Source organism: Scyliorhinus canicula, chromosome 18, assembly GCF_902713615.1.
Source record: "Scyliorhinus canicula chromosome 18, sScyCan1.1, whole genome shotgun sequence".
NCBI classification, from domain to species: domain Eukaryota; kingdom Metazoa; phylum Chordata; class Chondrichthyes; order Carcharhiniformes; family Scyliorhinidae; genus Scyliorhinus; species Scyliorhinus canicula.
In genome coordinates, this window is record NC_052163.1 from 101,304,500 (window position 1) to 101,317,355 (window position 12,856).

At 45.9% G+C, this 12,856-nt stretch overlaps 1 protein-coding gene and 1 long non-coding RNA gene across 4 annotated transcripts in view; one reads left to right on the forward strand and one right to left on the reverse strand.

The window, feature by feature from the left end:
- acer1 (alkaline ceramidase 1) overlaps positions 1–2,452 on the forward strand; it is a 45,062-nt gene extending 42,610 nt beyond the window's left edge. The window contains exon 6 of one of the 2 annotated variants that reach the window (XM_038778236.1): positions 2,236–2,452. In XM_038778236.1, coding sequence (XP_038634164.1) covers positions 2,236–2,413 — 178 coding nt within the window. In that variant the 3' untranslated portion in view covers positions 2,414–2,452. The remainder of the gene's footprint in view (positions 1–2,235) is intronic. The other variant, XM_038778237.1, reaches the window with a different exon arrangement.
- The window catches only part of LOC119953693, a 67,233-nt gene that overhangs the window by 43,302 nt on the left and 11,075 nt on the right, over positions 1–12,856 (reverse strand). The window contains exon 1 of one of the 2 annotated variants that reach the window (XR_005458077.1): positions 2,215–2,360. The exons of the other annotated variant lie outside the window; for it this stretch is intronic. This is a non-coding gene — a long non-coding RNA (uncharacterized LOC119953693). Of the gene's footprint in view, positions 1–2,214; positions 2,361–12,856 lie in introns of those variants that run through there. 2 annotated transcript variants of the gene reach the window in all.

A 12,856-nucleotide genomic window follows, 5' to 3' on the forward strand; every position in this document is an offset into this window, starting at 1 on the left:
GTTGGAGCAAAACTGATCTGTCTTGATTCTTTATGGTTCCAAGTTTATATTCACTCTAATTTGAGTGTTGTAATTTAATTAGTTAAGACTTTCTGAATTTAAATAACTGACAGTGCGATTCAAAACAGAGCTGTTAACATTGAATAATGATCAATCACTCAAAATTGTTTGTGTTTGACTGACTTGCATTCTGTGACAAGCCTGGGATCTTGGAGATCAAACCTCGTTTCTAAGAGTTTAGGCTGAGGATAGGAATTGTAACTGCAACTGGCTTCTGTATTCTTTATGTGTTGTGACTGAATACGTTTGACCCTTTGTGGATCTTAAAGTAATGCATTTTATTGAAAGCTATTTTTGAATTGAAGACTGTTCTCTCAGAAACTAGGCCTTTATTTCATTGTAAATGACTTCTGATTGTCATTTTATATGTGGCAACTTGAACCCTGCTCACTGATTCCATGAACATTGTGAGGGATATGAGATGCCTCAGGCATACAGTGATAGCGATGCAGAGAAAATAACTGACCATGCTTCAAGCGTCCATGGCCTGGTTAGTGCCAAGTGAGGAGAAGTGTCTTTGATATTTTGACGAGAGAAGTAAAGCTTGTGTGGTGATTGTCCCTGTATGGGCAACACAGCAGAGTAAGGGTCATCTGGTCTGGGTGGCCAATTGGGACTCAGCATGGGGAATCACCCTCAGGAGGAGGGTTTCTCCTAGGTAGAGGTAATTGAGAGCTAGTTGCAAACGTGCTGCTGCTCTTGAAGATCACTGTAAATAAATCCTATTTTGTTCACTAATGGAGTCTCTGAAAGCACATCCTTATAGCTTATCACTGTACAGTCTATACAAGACTGATACCTGTTTAATAGTTGACTAATTTGTCCAGCAGTTTATCATCTGAGTCACCATCTATTGCAGTGCGTATTTCTCTTTTCCAAATTCTAGAACGTGTTGTGACTAGTTGCAGTGATCCAGAGAACAGTAATAAAGGTTCTCTGTGTGACCCTTGTACTCTCACTAGATGAACAGAAAATGTTTACTCAGGTTCATACTCGATGTAAGATCTTCTTCTGGGAATGATCAGTCACATCAAACCCAATACTTCAGCACAAAGCTCAATCTATCAGCCTCTCCTTCGTGTGCAAGCTCACAGTAATTTCCAATCTTGTGTAACCAGGTGAATTTTGTTTCACCTCAAGAAACTGTGAAATAAAAGCAGAAAACTGCGGATGCTGGAAATATGAACAGGAAAGGCTGGGGAAAAAACCCCCCAGCAGGCCCAGCAGCACCTGTGGGGAGAAAAAAATAGTCAACTCTGAAGAAGAGTGAAATCATCTTGAAATGTTAACTTTGCTGCCCACACTACTAGATGCTGCCAGACCTTTTTAAAAAAAATTAATTTAAAGTACCCAATTCATTTTTTTTCCAATTAAGGGGCAATTTAGCTTGGCCAATCCACCTAACCTGCACACCTTTGCATTGTGGGTGTGAGACCCATGCAGACACGGGGAGAATGTGCAAACTCCACACGGACAGTGACCCGGGGCCAGGATCGAACCCAGGTCCTCGGTGCCGTGAGGCAGCAGTGCTAACCACTGCGCCACCGTGCCGCCTGATGCTGCCAGACCTGTTGAGTTTTCCCAGCATTTCCAGTTTTTATTTTAAAACAAATATGAACAATGATTTTTTTAAAAATCATTTATGGTGCCTTAGACAGCAGCAGTAGATTATAGCACTTTTTAAAAATAAATTTAGAGTTCCCAATTCATTTTTTCCAATTAAGGGCCAACTTAGCATGGCCAATCCACCTACACTGCACATCTTTGGGTTGTGGGGGCGAAACCCACGCAAACACGGGAAGAATGTGCAAACTCCAAATTGACAGTGACCCAGATCCGGGATCGAACCTGGGACCTCGGCGCCATGAGGCAGCAATGCTAATGACTGCGCCACCATGCTGCCCGATTATTGCACTTCTAATGTGTTTTGTGTAAATACCTCCAGGTTGGTTGGTCACACCAATGAATGCTGGGTCATTCCGTATGACCCACCTCCTTTTCCGGTCAACTTACAGATGACACGGTCATACTCTGTCGTCCATTTATTGACTTTGATAGCTAGGAAATGCAGGAATTGAGTTTCATGTTTGCTTTTCTTGTGTGATGGAGACTAAAACGTAAGAATAAACAAATGAAATAATATGCGTTACTTACCTTATTTCATTGCTGTTGCAGGCATGTGCTGATTAATATCGCAGTCGTCCACGGCACAACACTGTTCGCTTATTTTGATGCGTTTTATGAAATTCCAGAGACCAACCCAGAAGTGAAATATTGGCCCATAGACTCGGGATACTTGGGGCTACCGTATCTTGCAATACAAACTGAGGATAATCTCCGAAAGTCCTGCTGAGGGGGTTATCAATTGTTGAATGATACCAAACACTTTATTAATCAGTGCCTACATATAATATATTTAAGGTGCTACTGCGGGGTTTTAAGAATGGTGGATGGAAAGATCGAATTCTGAAACGATACTTGTTTTTTTATTTACCCAGTTCACAGTATTGTTGGCCATGCATTGTTAATTTGGTGGAAGATTTGGGTCAAGGCTTAAAATTAGGAGCACTTATTTCTATATTAATTATTTCCAATTCATTTATATTTCTGTGAATTCAGGTGAAGGCTAGAGAATACATTTTAAAAACCTTTTCATGCCTAATGTCAGTATAACGCACTCCTCTGCAACATACAGCATGGGTTATCAGCAAGTCAAAGCTCCTTCTGAAAGAATGTGATATTCCAGAGTCTTCTGGACTCTGAAAAGCAAATGGTAGATTAATGTGAGTTTTAGGTAATTTGTACTTTGATCCTGGAGAATTAAGGGAACAAAATCCCCCCCCCCCAATTTGGGGAAAATATCGAAATTATTGTTGGATATCTGCTAATAAAATTGCAAGAATCTTTTGCAATGTGTCCTTTTTACAAAACAGGTTTTGTTGGTATGATCATATATCACCTACTGGCAATGTGGGACTAATGAGCTACAAGTATGAATGATGAAAGGTTCGTTTTTCATTCAACAATGGAGTGTGCAATTGTACTTAGAAATTAAAATAGTGCAGAAGGAGGCCTGTCGTGTCTGCACCAACCCTCTAAAAGAGCACCCTGCCTAGGCCCACTCTCCGCCATTTCCCCATAACCCCACCTAACCTACACATTCCAGGAAACTAAGGGGCAATTAAGCCTGGTCAATCAACCTAACCTGCACTTCTTTGGACTGTGGGAGAAAGTGCAAACTCCACACACAATCATCCGAGGCCAGGAATGGAACCCAGGTCCCTGGAGCTGTGAGACAGCAGTGCTAACCACTGTGCCACCGTGCCATTCATAGAATCTTAGAACATACAACACGAGAGAAGACCATTTGACCTATCTGGATGCACTTACTCTACGGCCATACAAAAGCAAAATCCTGCAGATGCTATAAAAGTGAAATAAAAATAAGAAATGCTGAAAATATTCATCAGATCAGATGCAACTTCCACCAGTTTCTTTGTACTCTGCCTCCACATTCTGGCAACTTCCATATATCCTTCTGTTTATCCAATTACATTTTACAATCTCAATCACGACTCATGATAAAATGTACTACATTCTATTAACTATTGGTAAGCATATCATTTTCTAATAATTGTTCAGGTGAAAAATACTCTACCCGTTTCCCTTCTTTCTTCTTGTGATAAGTTGAGATCAAGTCCTCCTAATGCTAACACACCACTGTGGAAAAGTCTTTCACTATTTGTCATCTCATAACTTTTCAGAACGTTGGAAATCTCAATAAAACATCTGCCTGGGCTGGTGATGAAGGTATATTTTGCCAGACCAGCAGTTTCGCTAAGATAAATTCAAAGTGGGAGGAACAGAAAATATAAACTTCAGCATGATTCAAAAAGTTAAAAGTCGTACGGTCGTAAGGAAAACTGCCTCGTTATGGAGAGGAGAGTGCACAAGATCATGAGGGAGATAGAAAGGGTAGATAGGAAGGAACCTTCCCCCTTAGTAGAGGGGTCAATAACCAGGGAGCATAAATTTAATGTAAGGGTAGGAGATTTAGAGGGATTTGAGGAAAACCTTTTTCAGCTAGTGGGTGGCGGGAATCAGGAACTCTCTGCCTGAAAGAGTGGTAGAGGCTCACAACATTTAAGAGGGATTTAGATGCGCACTTGAGGCGCCATAGCATCAAAGATCACGGACCAAATGCTGGCAAATGGGATTAGAACAGATAGGTGCTTGATATTCAGGGCAGACACGATGGGCTGAAAGGCCTCTGTGGCAGTCACCTATTATTTGTGCTGTAAAACTCTCTGGGCGGAATTCTCCGCAAGGCCCGACGCTGTCGTGAAACCTGGAGAGATTCACGACGACGTCGGAAGCCTCTCCCGGCCCCCTATTCTCCCCTACCCGGGGGGATAGGCGGGCCGTACCGGGAAACTCAGCGGCCGGGCCTTGTCCCTGGCTTCAAGGCCCGGCGCACCAAGAATGACGCGGCGGCGGCGCCTAATGACATCAGCCGTGCATGGTTGGACAGCTCAAACCCACGCATGCGTGGCTGCCGTCTTTCCCCTCAGCCGCCCCGCAAGATGTGGCGGCTTGATCTTGCGGGGCGGCGGAGGGGAAAGAGTGCGTCCCCTTGAGACGCTGGCCCGACGATTGGTGGGCACCGATCGCTGGCCAGTCCCCTCCCGAGCACGGTTGTGGTGCTCGATCCCCGATCCCCCCCCCAGGCCCCACACTTACCTGGCGCGCCATGTTCACAACGGCAGCGACCAGGTGTGGTTGCCGCCGTCGTGAACAGGTCGGGATGGCAGGCCACTCGGCCAGTCCGGGTCGGAGAATCGCGGGCGGGTCGGAAAACCGGACACGCCATTTTGGGGGTGGGTGGGAGAATAGGGGGAGGTGCAGGAGCGGACCTCCCACTATTCTCCCACCCATCGTGGTTGTGGAGAATCGCGGCCTCTGACTCTAACAGACCAAGAACAATCTAGATAATTAACAAAAGTTAATGTTTTAACAAGACTTGTACATACCAAAAATGCTGACAAATTGAATAGCAAATGTAGGCATTTAACCGGGGCCACAGATTTTTGACAACTGAATAGGTTAAATTATTTTTTCCAACATTATGACTGGGACCCACTTCATCTGCTTTTCTGTAAAACCGCAGTCCAGTGGTATTGTCAAAATGTGATAACAAGTAGCTGCATTGAAAATGTGGTGGACAGAGGCATGTTATAATTAAATTAAGTTCCAAGGTAAACTATTATTTATACTGCAGGACAGGAAAACAAACTACGGTTAATTTTTCAGTTGCAGACAGACATTTCTGAAGGAAGTGTGAAGATTAAAATCAGGATATTTGTTTCGAGAATCTAGAAGTTTCCAGAAAATTTTAATTTTTGGCCTTTCATTTGATGCATTTTGGGGTTGTACTTTCAAATTCAGGGCAGGAAACAGGAGGTGGAGCTATTTCTGGGTCCTGAACCGTTCCCGATTCAGTCATTAGAATTTTGACTGGAGCACCCCCTTCATTAGCATGGAGACAGGTATCCTGCTCAATCGGTGGCAGGCAGGCTTTCGAAGCTACAGGCCCAATCAGAGGCCACCCAGCTTCAGAAGAGCATCCAGCTGGAATTAGTGGTAAGTGCATAAGTAGACGATTCAACAGAAATATGTGGTGGGGGGGGAAATCCCTGTACAGGGAAGCCTGTGGCTGCACACCGACCCAGGAGGGTAGAGGAGGGTCTGAAGGCCTGCCTGGAGCACTGGCACCCCGGCCTGCTGCTAGGTGTCCACCTCCGGTGATCTGCCACCCTGTTGCATCAGGAAACTGAAGATTGATTGGAAAAATCCCGGTCGACACCCTTACCCTTTAACATGAACCTACTCAGCTTCCCGCTTTGTGGCAAATGATTACTGCCAGGGACTGAGTTGGGATAGTGAAACGCTGGCCCATGCTGAAAATATTATTCCCCATTCCATACCTTGGAGGGGGCCCAAAGAATCCTGTCCTTGGAGTCTACTATAAACCCAGAGAATAAAATCGCAAAAGGGGTAACATCTCTTTTTTTTTAATTTATTGAAAAATTTTGAATTTGTACAACATCGAACCATAATTAAATACCAACAATAACAATAGCAATCATAAACATTCGCCCCTCCTCAATGAACACAACATATTAACAATTTAAATTAACACAATGTTAAGTTACATAACCGTAGAAAAAAAATAGAAACTATAATAAGGAACACCCCCTTACCCCCCTCCTCCCCCCTCCCCCCTCCCTCTCACCAAGGCATCCGCCCAAGTCCCATCCTCTATCTGCTCCCCAAGTTCCCCCTCCCATTTAGCCTTCAGCTCCTCCACTGACAACTCCTCCACCTCCTGCATTATCTTATAAATGTCGGACACCTTCCCCTCTCCGACCCACACCCCCGAAAGCACTCTGTCCATCGCCCCCCGCGAGGGCAGCAAAGGGAACTCCTCTACCTGTCGCCTAGCAAACGCCTTTACCTGCAAGTATCTGAACATGTTCCCTTGGGGGAGCCCAAATTTAGCTTCCAGTTCCCCCAGGCCCGCAAACCTCCCGCCAATAAACAGGTCCCTCAATTTACTGATGCCCACCCTTTGCCACCCCCTAAATCCCCCATCATTGTTCCCCGGGATGAACCGATGATTTCCACCCAATGGAGCCTCCATCGAGCCCCCTGTTTCCCCCCATGCCGTCTCCACTGTCCCTAGATTCTTAGGGTCGCCGCCACCACCGGGCTCGTGGTATACCTCTTAGGAGAGAGCGGCAACGGCGTCATTACCAGGGCACCCAGGCTCGTATCTCTACATGACGCCATCTCCATTCTTTTCCACGCCGCCCCTCCCCCCTCCATCACCCATTTACGCACCATTGACACATTGGCCGCCCAATAGTACCCCAAAAGGTTGGGCAGCGCCAGCCCGCCTCTATCCCTCCCTCGCTCCAGGAAAACCCTCTTCACTCTCGGAGTCCCATGTGCCCACACAAAGCTCAAGATACTGCTAGTCACTCTCCTAAAGAAGGCCCTGGGGATGAAGATGGGCAGGCACTGAAAGAGGAACAAGAACCTCGTAAGCACCGTCATTTTGACGGACTGCACCCTCCCCGCCAACGACAATGGCAGCATGTCCCACCTCTTGAACTCCTCCTCATTCTGATCTACAAGCCTGGTGAAATTATGCTTGTGAAGAGTCCCCCAGTCCCTGGCCACCTGCACCCCCAGGTACCTAAAACTCTCCCCTGCCCGCCTAAGCGGGAGCCTACCAATTCCTTCCTCCTGGTCTCCAGGGTGCACCACAAACACCTCACTCTTGCCTAAATTTAGTTTATAGCCTGAAAAGGTCCCAAACTCAGCTAGTAGCTCCATCACCCCCGGCATCCCTCCCACCGGGTCCGCCACATACAGTAACAGGTCATCGGCATACAACGACACCCATGTTCCTCCCCACCTCGCACCAAACCTCTCCACCTCCCTGAATCCCTCAACGCCATAGCCAACGGCTCGATTGCCAATGCTAACAACAAGGGGGACAGGGGGCAACACTGCCTGGTGCCTTGATAAAGCCGGAAGTACTCCGACCCCCTCCCATTCATTTTTTTTTTTTTTTTCTTTTTTTAAAATTTAGATTACCCAATATTCTTTTCCAATTAAGGGGCAATTTAGCGTGTCCAATCCACCTACTCTGCACATTTTTGGGTTGTGGGGGCGAAACCCACGCAGACACGGGGAGAATGTGCAAACTCCACACGGACAGTGACCCAGAGCCGGGATCGAACCTGGGACCTCGGCGCCGTGAGGCGGTTGTGCTAACCACTAGGCCACCGTGCTGCCCCCCCCTCCCATTCATGGCCACACACTCCATCGGGGCCTCATATAACAGCCTCACCCATCTAATAAACCCTTCACCAAATCCAAACCTCCCCAACACCTCCCATAAGTACCCCCACTCCACTCTATCGAAGGCCTTCTCTGCATCCAGCGCCACCACTATCTCAGCCTCCCCCTCAATCGGCGGCATCATGATGACATTCAACAATCTCCGCACATTCGTGTTCAGCTGCCTTCCCTTCACAAACCCTGTCTTGTCCTAGTGTACCACCCTTGGCACACAGTCCTCTATCCTGGTGGCCAGGATTTTTGCCAGCACCTTGGCATCCATGTTGAGGAGAGATATGGGCCTGTATGAACCACACTGCTGGGGGTCCTTGTCCCTCTTTAAGATTAACGAAATCAGTGCCCGCGACATCGTCGGGGCAAAGTCCCCCCTTCCCACGCTTCATTAAGTGTCCGCACCAGCAAGGGGCCCACTAGGTCCACAAACTTTTTATAAAATTCATTTTAACAACAACCCCAAAACCCATCCGGCCCCGGCGCCTTCCCTGACTGCATCTGCCCGATCCCCTTAACTAGCTCCTCCAGCTCAATCGGCACCCCCAACCCCTCCACCTACTCCTCCTGCACCTTCGGGAAAGAAAGCCTATCGAGGAACCTCTCCATTCCCCTCCTCTCCACCGTTGGCTCTGACCGGTACAGTTCCCCGTAAAAGTCCTTGAAGATCTCATTCACCTCTACCCCCTTCTGCACCACATTCCCACTCTTGTCTCTCACTCCATCAATTTCCTTAGCCGCATCCCGCTTGCGGAGCTGATGAGCCAGCATCCTACTCGCCTTTTCACCATGTTCGTACACTGCCCCTTGTGCCTTCCTCCACTGTGCCTCTGCCTTTCTAGTGGTCAGCAAATCAAATTTAGCCTGTAGGCTGCGCCTCTCCCCCAACAGTCCCTCCTCTGGTGCCTCTGCGTACCTCCTGTCTACCTCCAGCATCTTTCCCACCAGTCTATCCCTCTCACTCCTCTCCCTGTGTGCCCGGATGGATATCAGCTCCCCACGAATCACTGCCTTCAGGGCTTCCCAGACCATCCCCACCTGGACCTCCCCCGTATCATTCGCCTCGAGGTACCCCTCAATACTTGCCCGTACCCTCCTACACACCTCCTCCTCTGCCAACAACCCCACATCCAACCGCCACAATGGGCGCTGGTCCCGCACCTCCCCCATCTCCAACTCTATCCAATGCGGAGCGTGGTCAGAGATTGCAATGGCCGAATATTCGGCTTCCTCCACTCTCGGAATCAGTCCCCTACTCACCACGAAGAAGTCTATCCGAGAATAGACCCTATGTACATGGGAGAAGAAAGAGTACTCCCGTGCCTTCGGCCTAGGGTAACATCTCTTTTAAATACAGCATTAAAATAGGCGTCTTAGACTTCAGTAGACTGTGTGAGGATTGCTGGTATTGAGAAATTAATCCAACACGCCTCTTTGACACAGACAGTGAGGCAAATGATTTGACTTTGTGGTTTCATCTGTTTCCCTTCCCATGAAAGCCAGTGGTTATTGGCCATCTGCATTCATCCTGCTTCTGACATGCTTTACAACTTTTATTCAGCATCTGAACGATTACAAAATCTTCTTATTCTGGAATCTCTTCTTCCAGTTTCTTCCTTCTCCTTTCCTGCCTCAAACTAATCAAACAGACAAAGAACCAAGAAATGTACAGCACAGGAATAGGCCCTTCGGCCCTCCTAGCCTGCGCCGACCATGTTGCCTGTCTAACCTAAAACGTTTTACACTTCTAGGGCCCGTATCCCTCTATTCCCATCTTATCCATATGTTTGTCAAGATGCCCCTTAAATGCCTCATGGTGCCAAGGACCCGGGTTCAATCCCAGCCCCGGATCCCTGTGGAGTTTCCACATTCCCCCCTTGTCTGCGTGGATCTCACCCCCACAACCCAAAAATATGTGCAACATAGATGAATTGGCTAAATTGACCCTTAATTGGACAAAAAAGAATTGGGTACTCTAAATTTATTTTTAAAAAGATGCTCCTTAAATGTCACTATTGTACCTGTTCCACCACCTCCTCTGGCAGCGAGTTCCAGGCACCCACTACCCTATCTGTAAAATACTTCCCTCGCACATTTCCTCTAAACTTTGCTCCTCGCACTTTAAATCTATGTCCCCTATTAATTGACGTTTCCACCCTGTGAAAAAGCTTCTGACTGTCCACTCTGTCCATGCCCCTCATAATCTTGTAGACTTCTATCAGATTGCCCCTCAACCTCCATCGTTCCAGTGAGAATAAACTGAGTTTATCCAACCTCTCCTCAGAGTTAATGCCCTCCATATCAGGCAACATCCTGGTAAACGCCTTGTGTACCCTCTCCAAAGCCTCCACATCCATCTGTAGTGTGGCGAACAGAATTGAACACTATATTCAAAGCATTCAAACTTTTTTCCTGTCAAAATGGAGGGAGAAGCATTACTTTTACACATCTTAAATTTCCCGATAACAAGTCCAATGCTGGGATTAAATGTCCTTTAAAAGATTTGTCATATGGGATATTTTCGAGGTGTTAATCAAACAAACAAGTATGCGTCAGTAACTATGATGGTCAAATTTCAAAATGCAAACTCCACACAGTCACCCAAGGCTGGAATTGAACCAGGTCCCTGGAGCTGTGAGGCAGCAGTGCTAACCACTATGCCACCTCAATGAATACGTGTAGTTGGCAGTATCTCTTAGGTTTTCCCCGAATTCATTGCGGGCTGTTCTATAATTTCAATATCCACCTCTTTTGCAAAAACTGAGACAAAATAGTGAGACTAAACCAGGGACTGGTTTAGCTCACCAGGCTAAATCGCTGGCTTTTAAAGCAGACCAAGCAGGCCAGCAGCACGGTTCAATTCCCGTACCAGCCTCCCTGGACAGGCGCCGGAATGTGGCGACTAGGGGCTTTTCACAGTAACTTCATTGAAGCCTACTCGTGACAATAAGCGATTTTCATTCATTTCATTTCATTTACTGTTCCATTCCCTTAATCTCCATCAGAAACTGGCTTCCTTTATTTCTTATTAATCCTGCCCCAATCTTAATTTTCCTACAGATGTTCCCAGATAGCGTTTTGGGTTTTGTTGTCTTTGTTTAAGCAGAATTTCACCACGTTGTTATATTTGTTATATATCAAATACAACAGTTTTTACTGAACATTGGGGCAGGCAGTCTTTGGGGATCAGCTGTAAATATAGTGATTTTTAAAAATGAAATTTAGAGTACCCACTTTTTTTTCCAACTAAGGGGCAATTTAGCGAGGCCAATCCACCTACTTGTACATCGTTTTGGATTGTGGGGGTGAGGCCCACGCAGACACCACGTGCAAACTCCTTATGGACAGTGACCCGGGGCCGGGATCGAACTCGGTGTCCTGAGGCAGCAGTGCTAACCACTGCGCCGCCCCTGTAACAATAGTGATCTAAGTGCTATTGAGCTATCAAGAGACAGATCAAAGCTAGGCTCTCACGGGTGTCTCAGGAATGGCCAGATACTTTGCAACAGCGAGCCTGAACAGTACTTTTGAATCCACATTGCCATTTTGGATCTTTGTTATATTGATGGTACATGACTAGTAGTAAATGGATTACTTTCACTGTGAAAACTGTAATTAAGTTTGATGTGTAATAAATTGTGTCTCGTCTTGCTAGCATGCTTTTTCTTCTGCCTTCCAAAAAGACAAGGGAACCCAGATAGTGGCACTCAGTCAAAATTATAGTAGCCAGCATACACAAATTCCAAAGGGTCGTTGTGCCATACTATTGCTTCACTAGATACTCATCAGTAAAAGTGCCCTCCCAATTGTAGAGGATGTGGGGTTTACCGACATTGAGCCTCAGGGAAATCTCATACACCAGTTAATCTTTTAACTTCATTTGTGCCCTTTCCATCCCTTGTTTAAATATTTCCTATTAATGATGCACAGCTCTAATTGCCATTATTTTCATTCTGTTTAATCTGAGGAAGGTACTCATTTTTCTCATCATAATTTGTTATTTTCTATTCAAGTGCCCTTGCCGTCATTGACTTTTCCTTTTCCTCTGACACTGAACCCAATTATACTCTGGTCACATGCCAAGTATTCCACTGCTTTTAGATCAGCTATTTGCTCTGCTGCATTATCTAGAACCAAGTCAGATTGTGCTTTCTTTCCTGTTGAGAGTCGCAACATATTAACTCAGAAAACTGTCCTGAATACGCAACATAAAACCCTCCACTTAATCAATACAGATTATTTTGCTATCCCAGTGTATTTTTGAATAATTGAAGTATCCTATTATACAATATTGCTCTAATTTATTTAAAATTTAAACTTCCACATTTAAACACTGGATTAATAATCCTGTTTACTTCCCCTCCCCTTTCCCACCAGAAATATACCAGACCCTTCACTGGGTGCATCACTTCCCAAAGTCCTATTTATACTAATTTAAGTTGCTTCCAAATCGTGTCAAAAATAATACCTGCTGCAGAACTGCTTTAGTACAATCATAATTTTAATGAAATTAAAGTGTATGTATGTGCCGTGATTTTCTGACAAAGGTCCCTTCCTTTCATGGCAATGTGCCAAGTGGAACTGTTAAAATCTAATTTGGTGTTTCTCCTAGATGCTCCCTGGGTAGCACAAATGGAATGAAGTAGCTAGCTTCTGATTGTTGACATGAGCCTCTTGGCCTTAAGTGCTGAAATGGTCTTATCTGGTCCTGTCTGCAACTTACATGGCACCAAGAAGCTGGTGGTAGAGTATTTATGAAGGGCACCGATATGCAGCCAGACAGCACCATCATCTGGGGGCATTCCTGCCAAGCTACTAATACTGGACACACGGTTGTGAATCAAATTGAAAGAAATCCCAAGGTGGATCCCTGCCG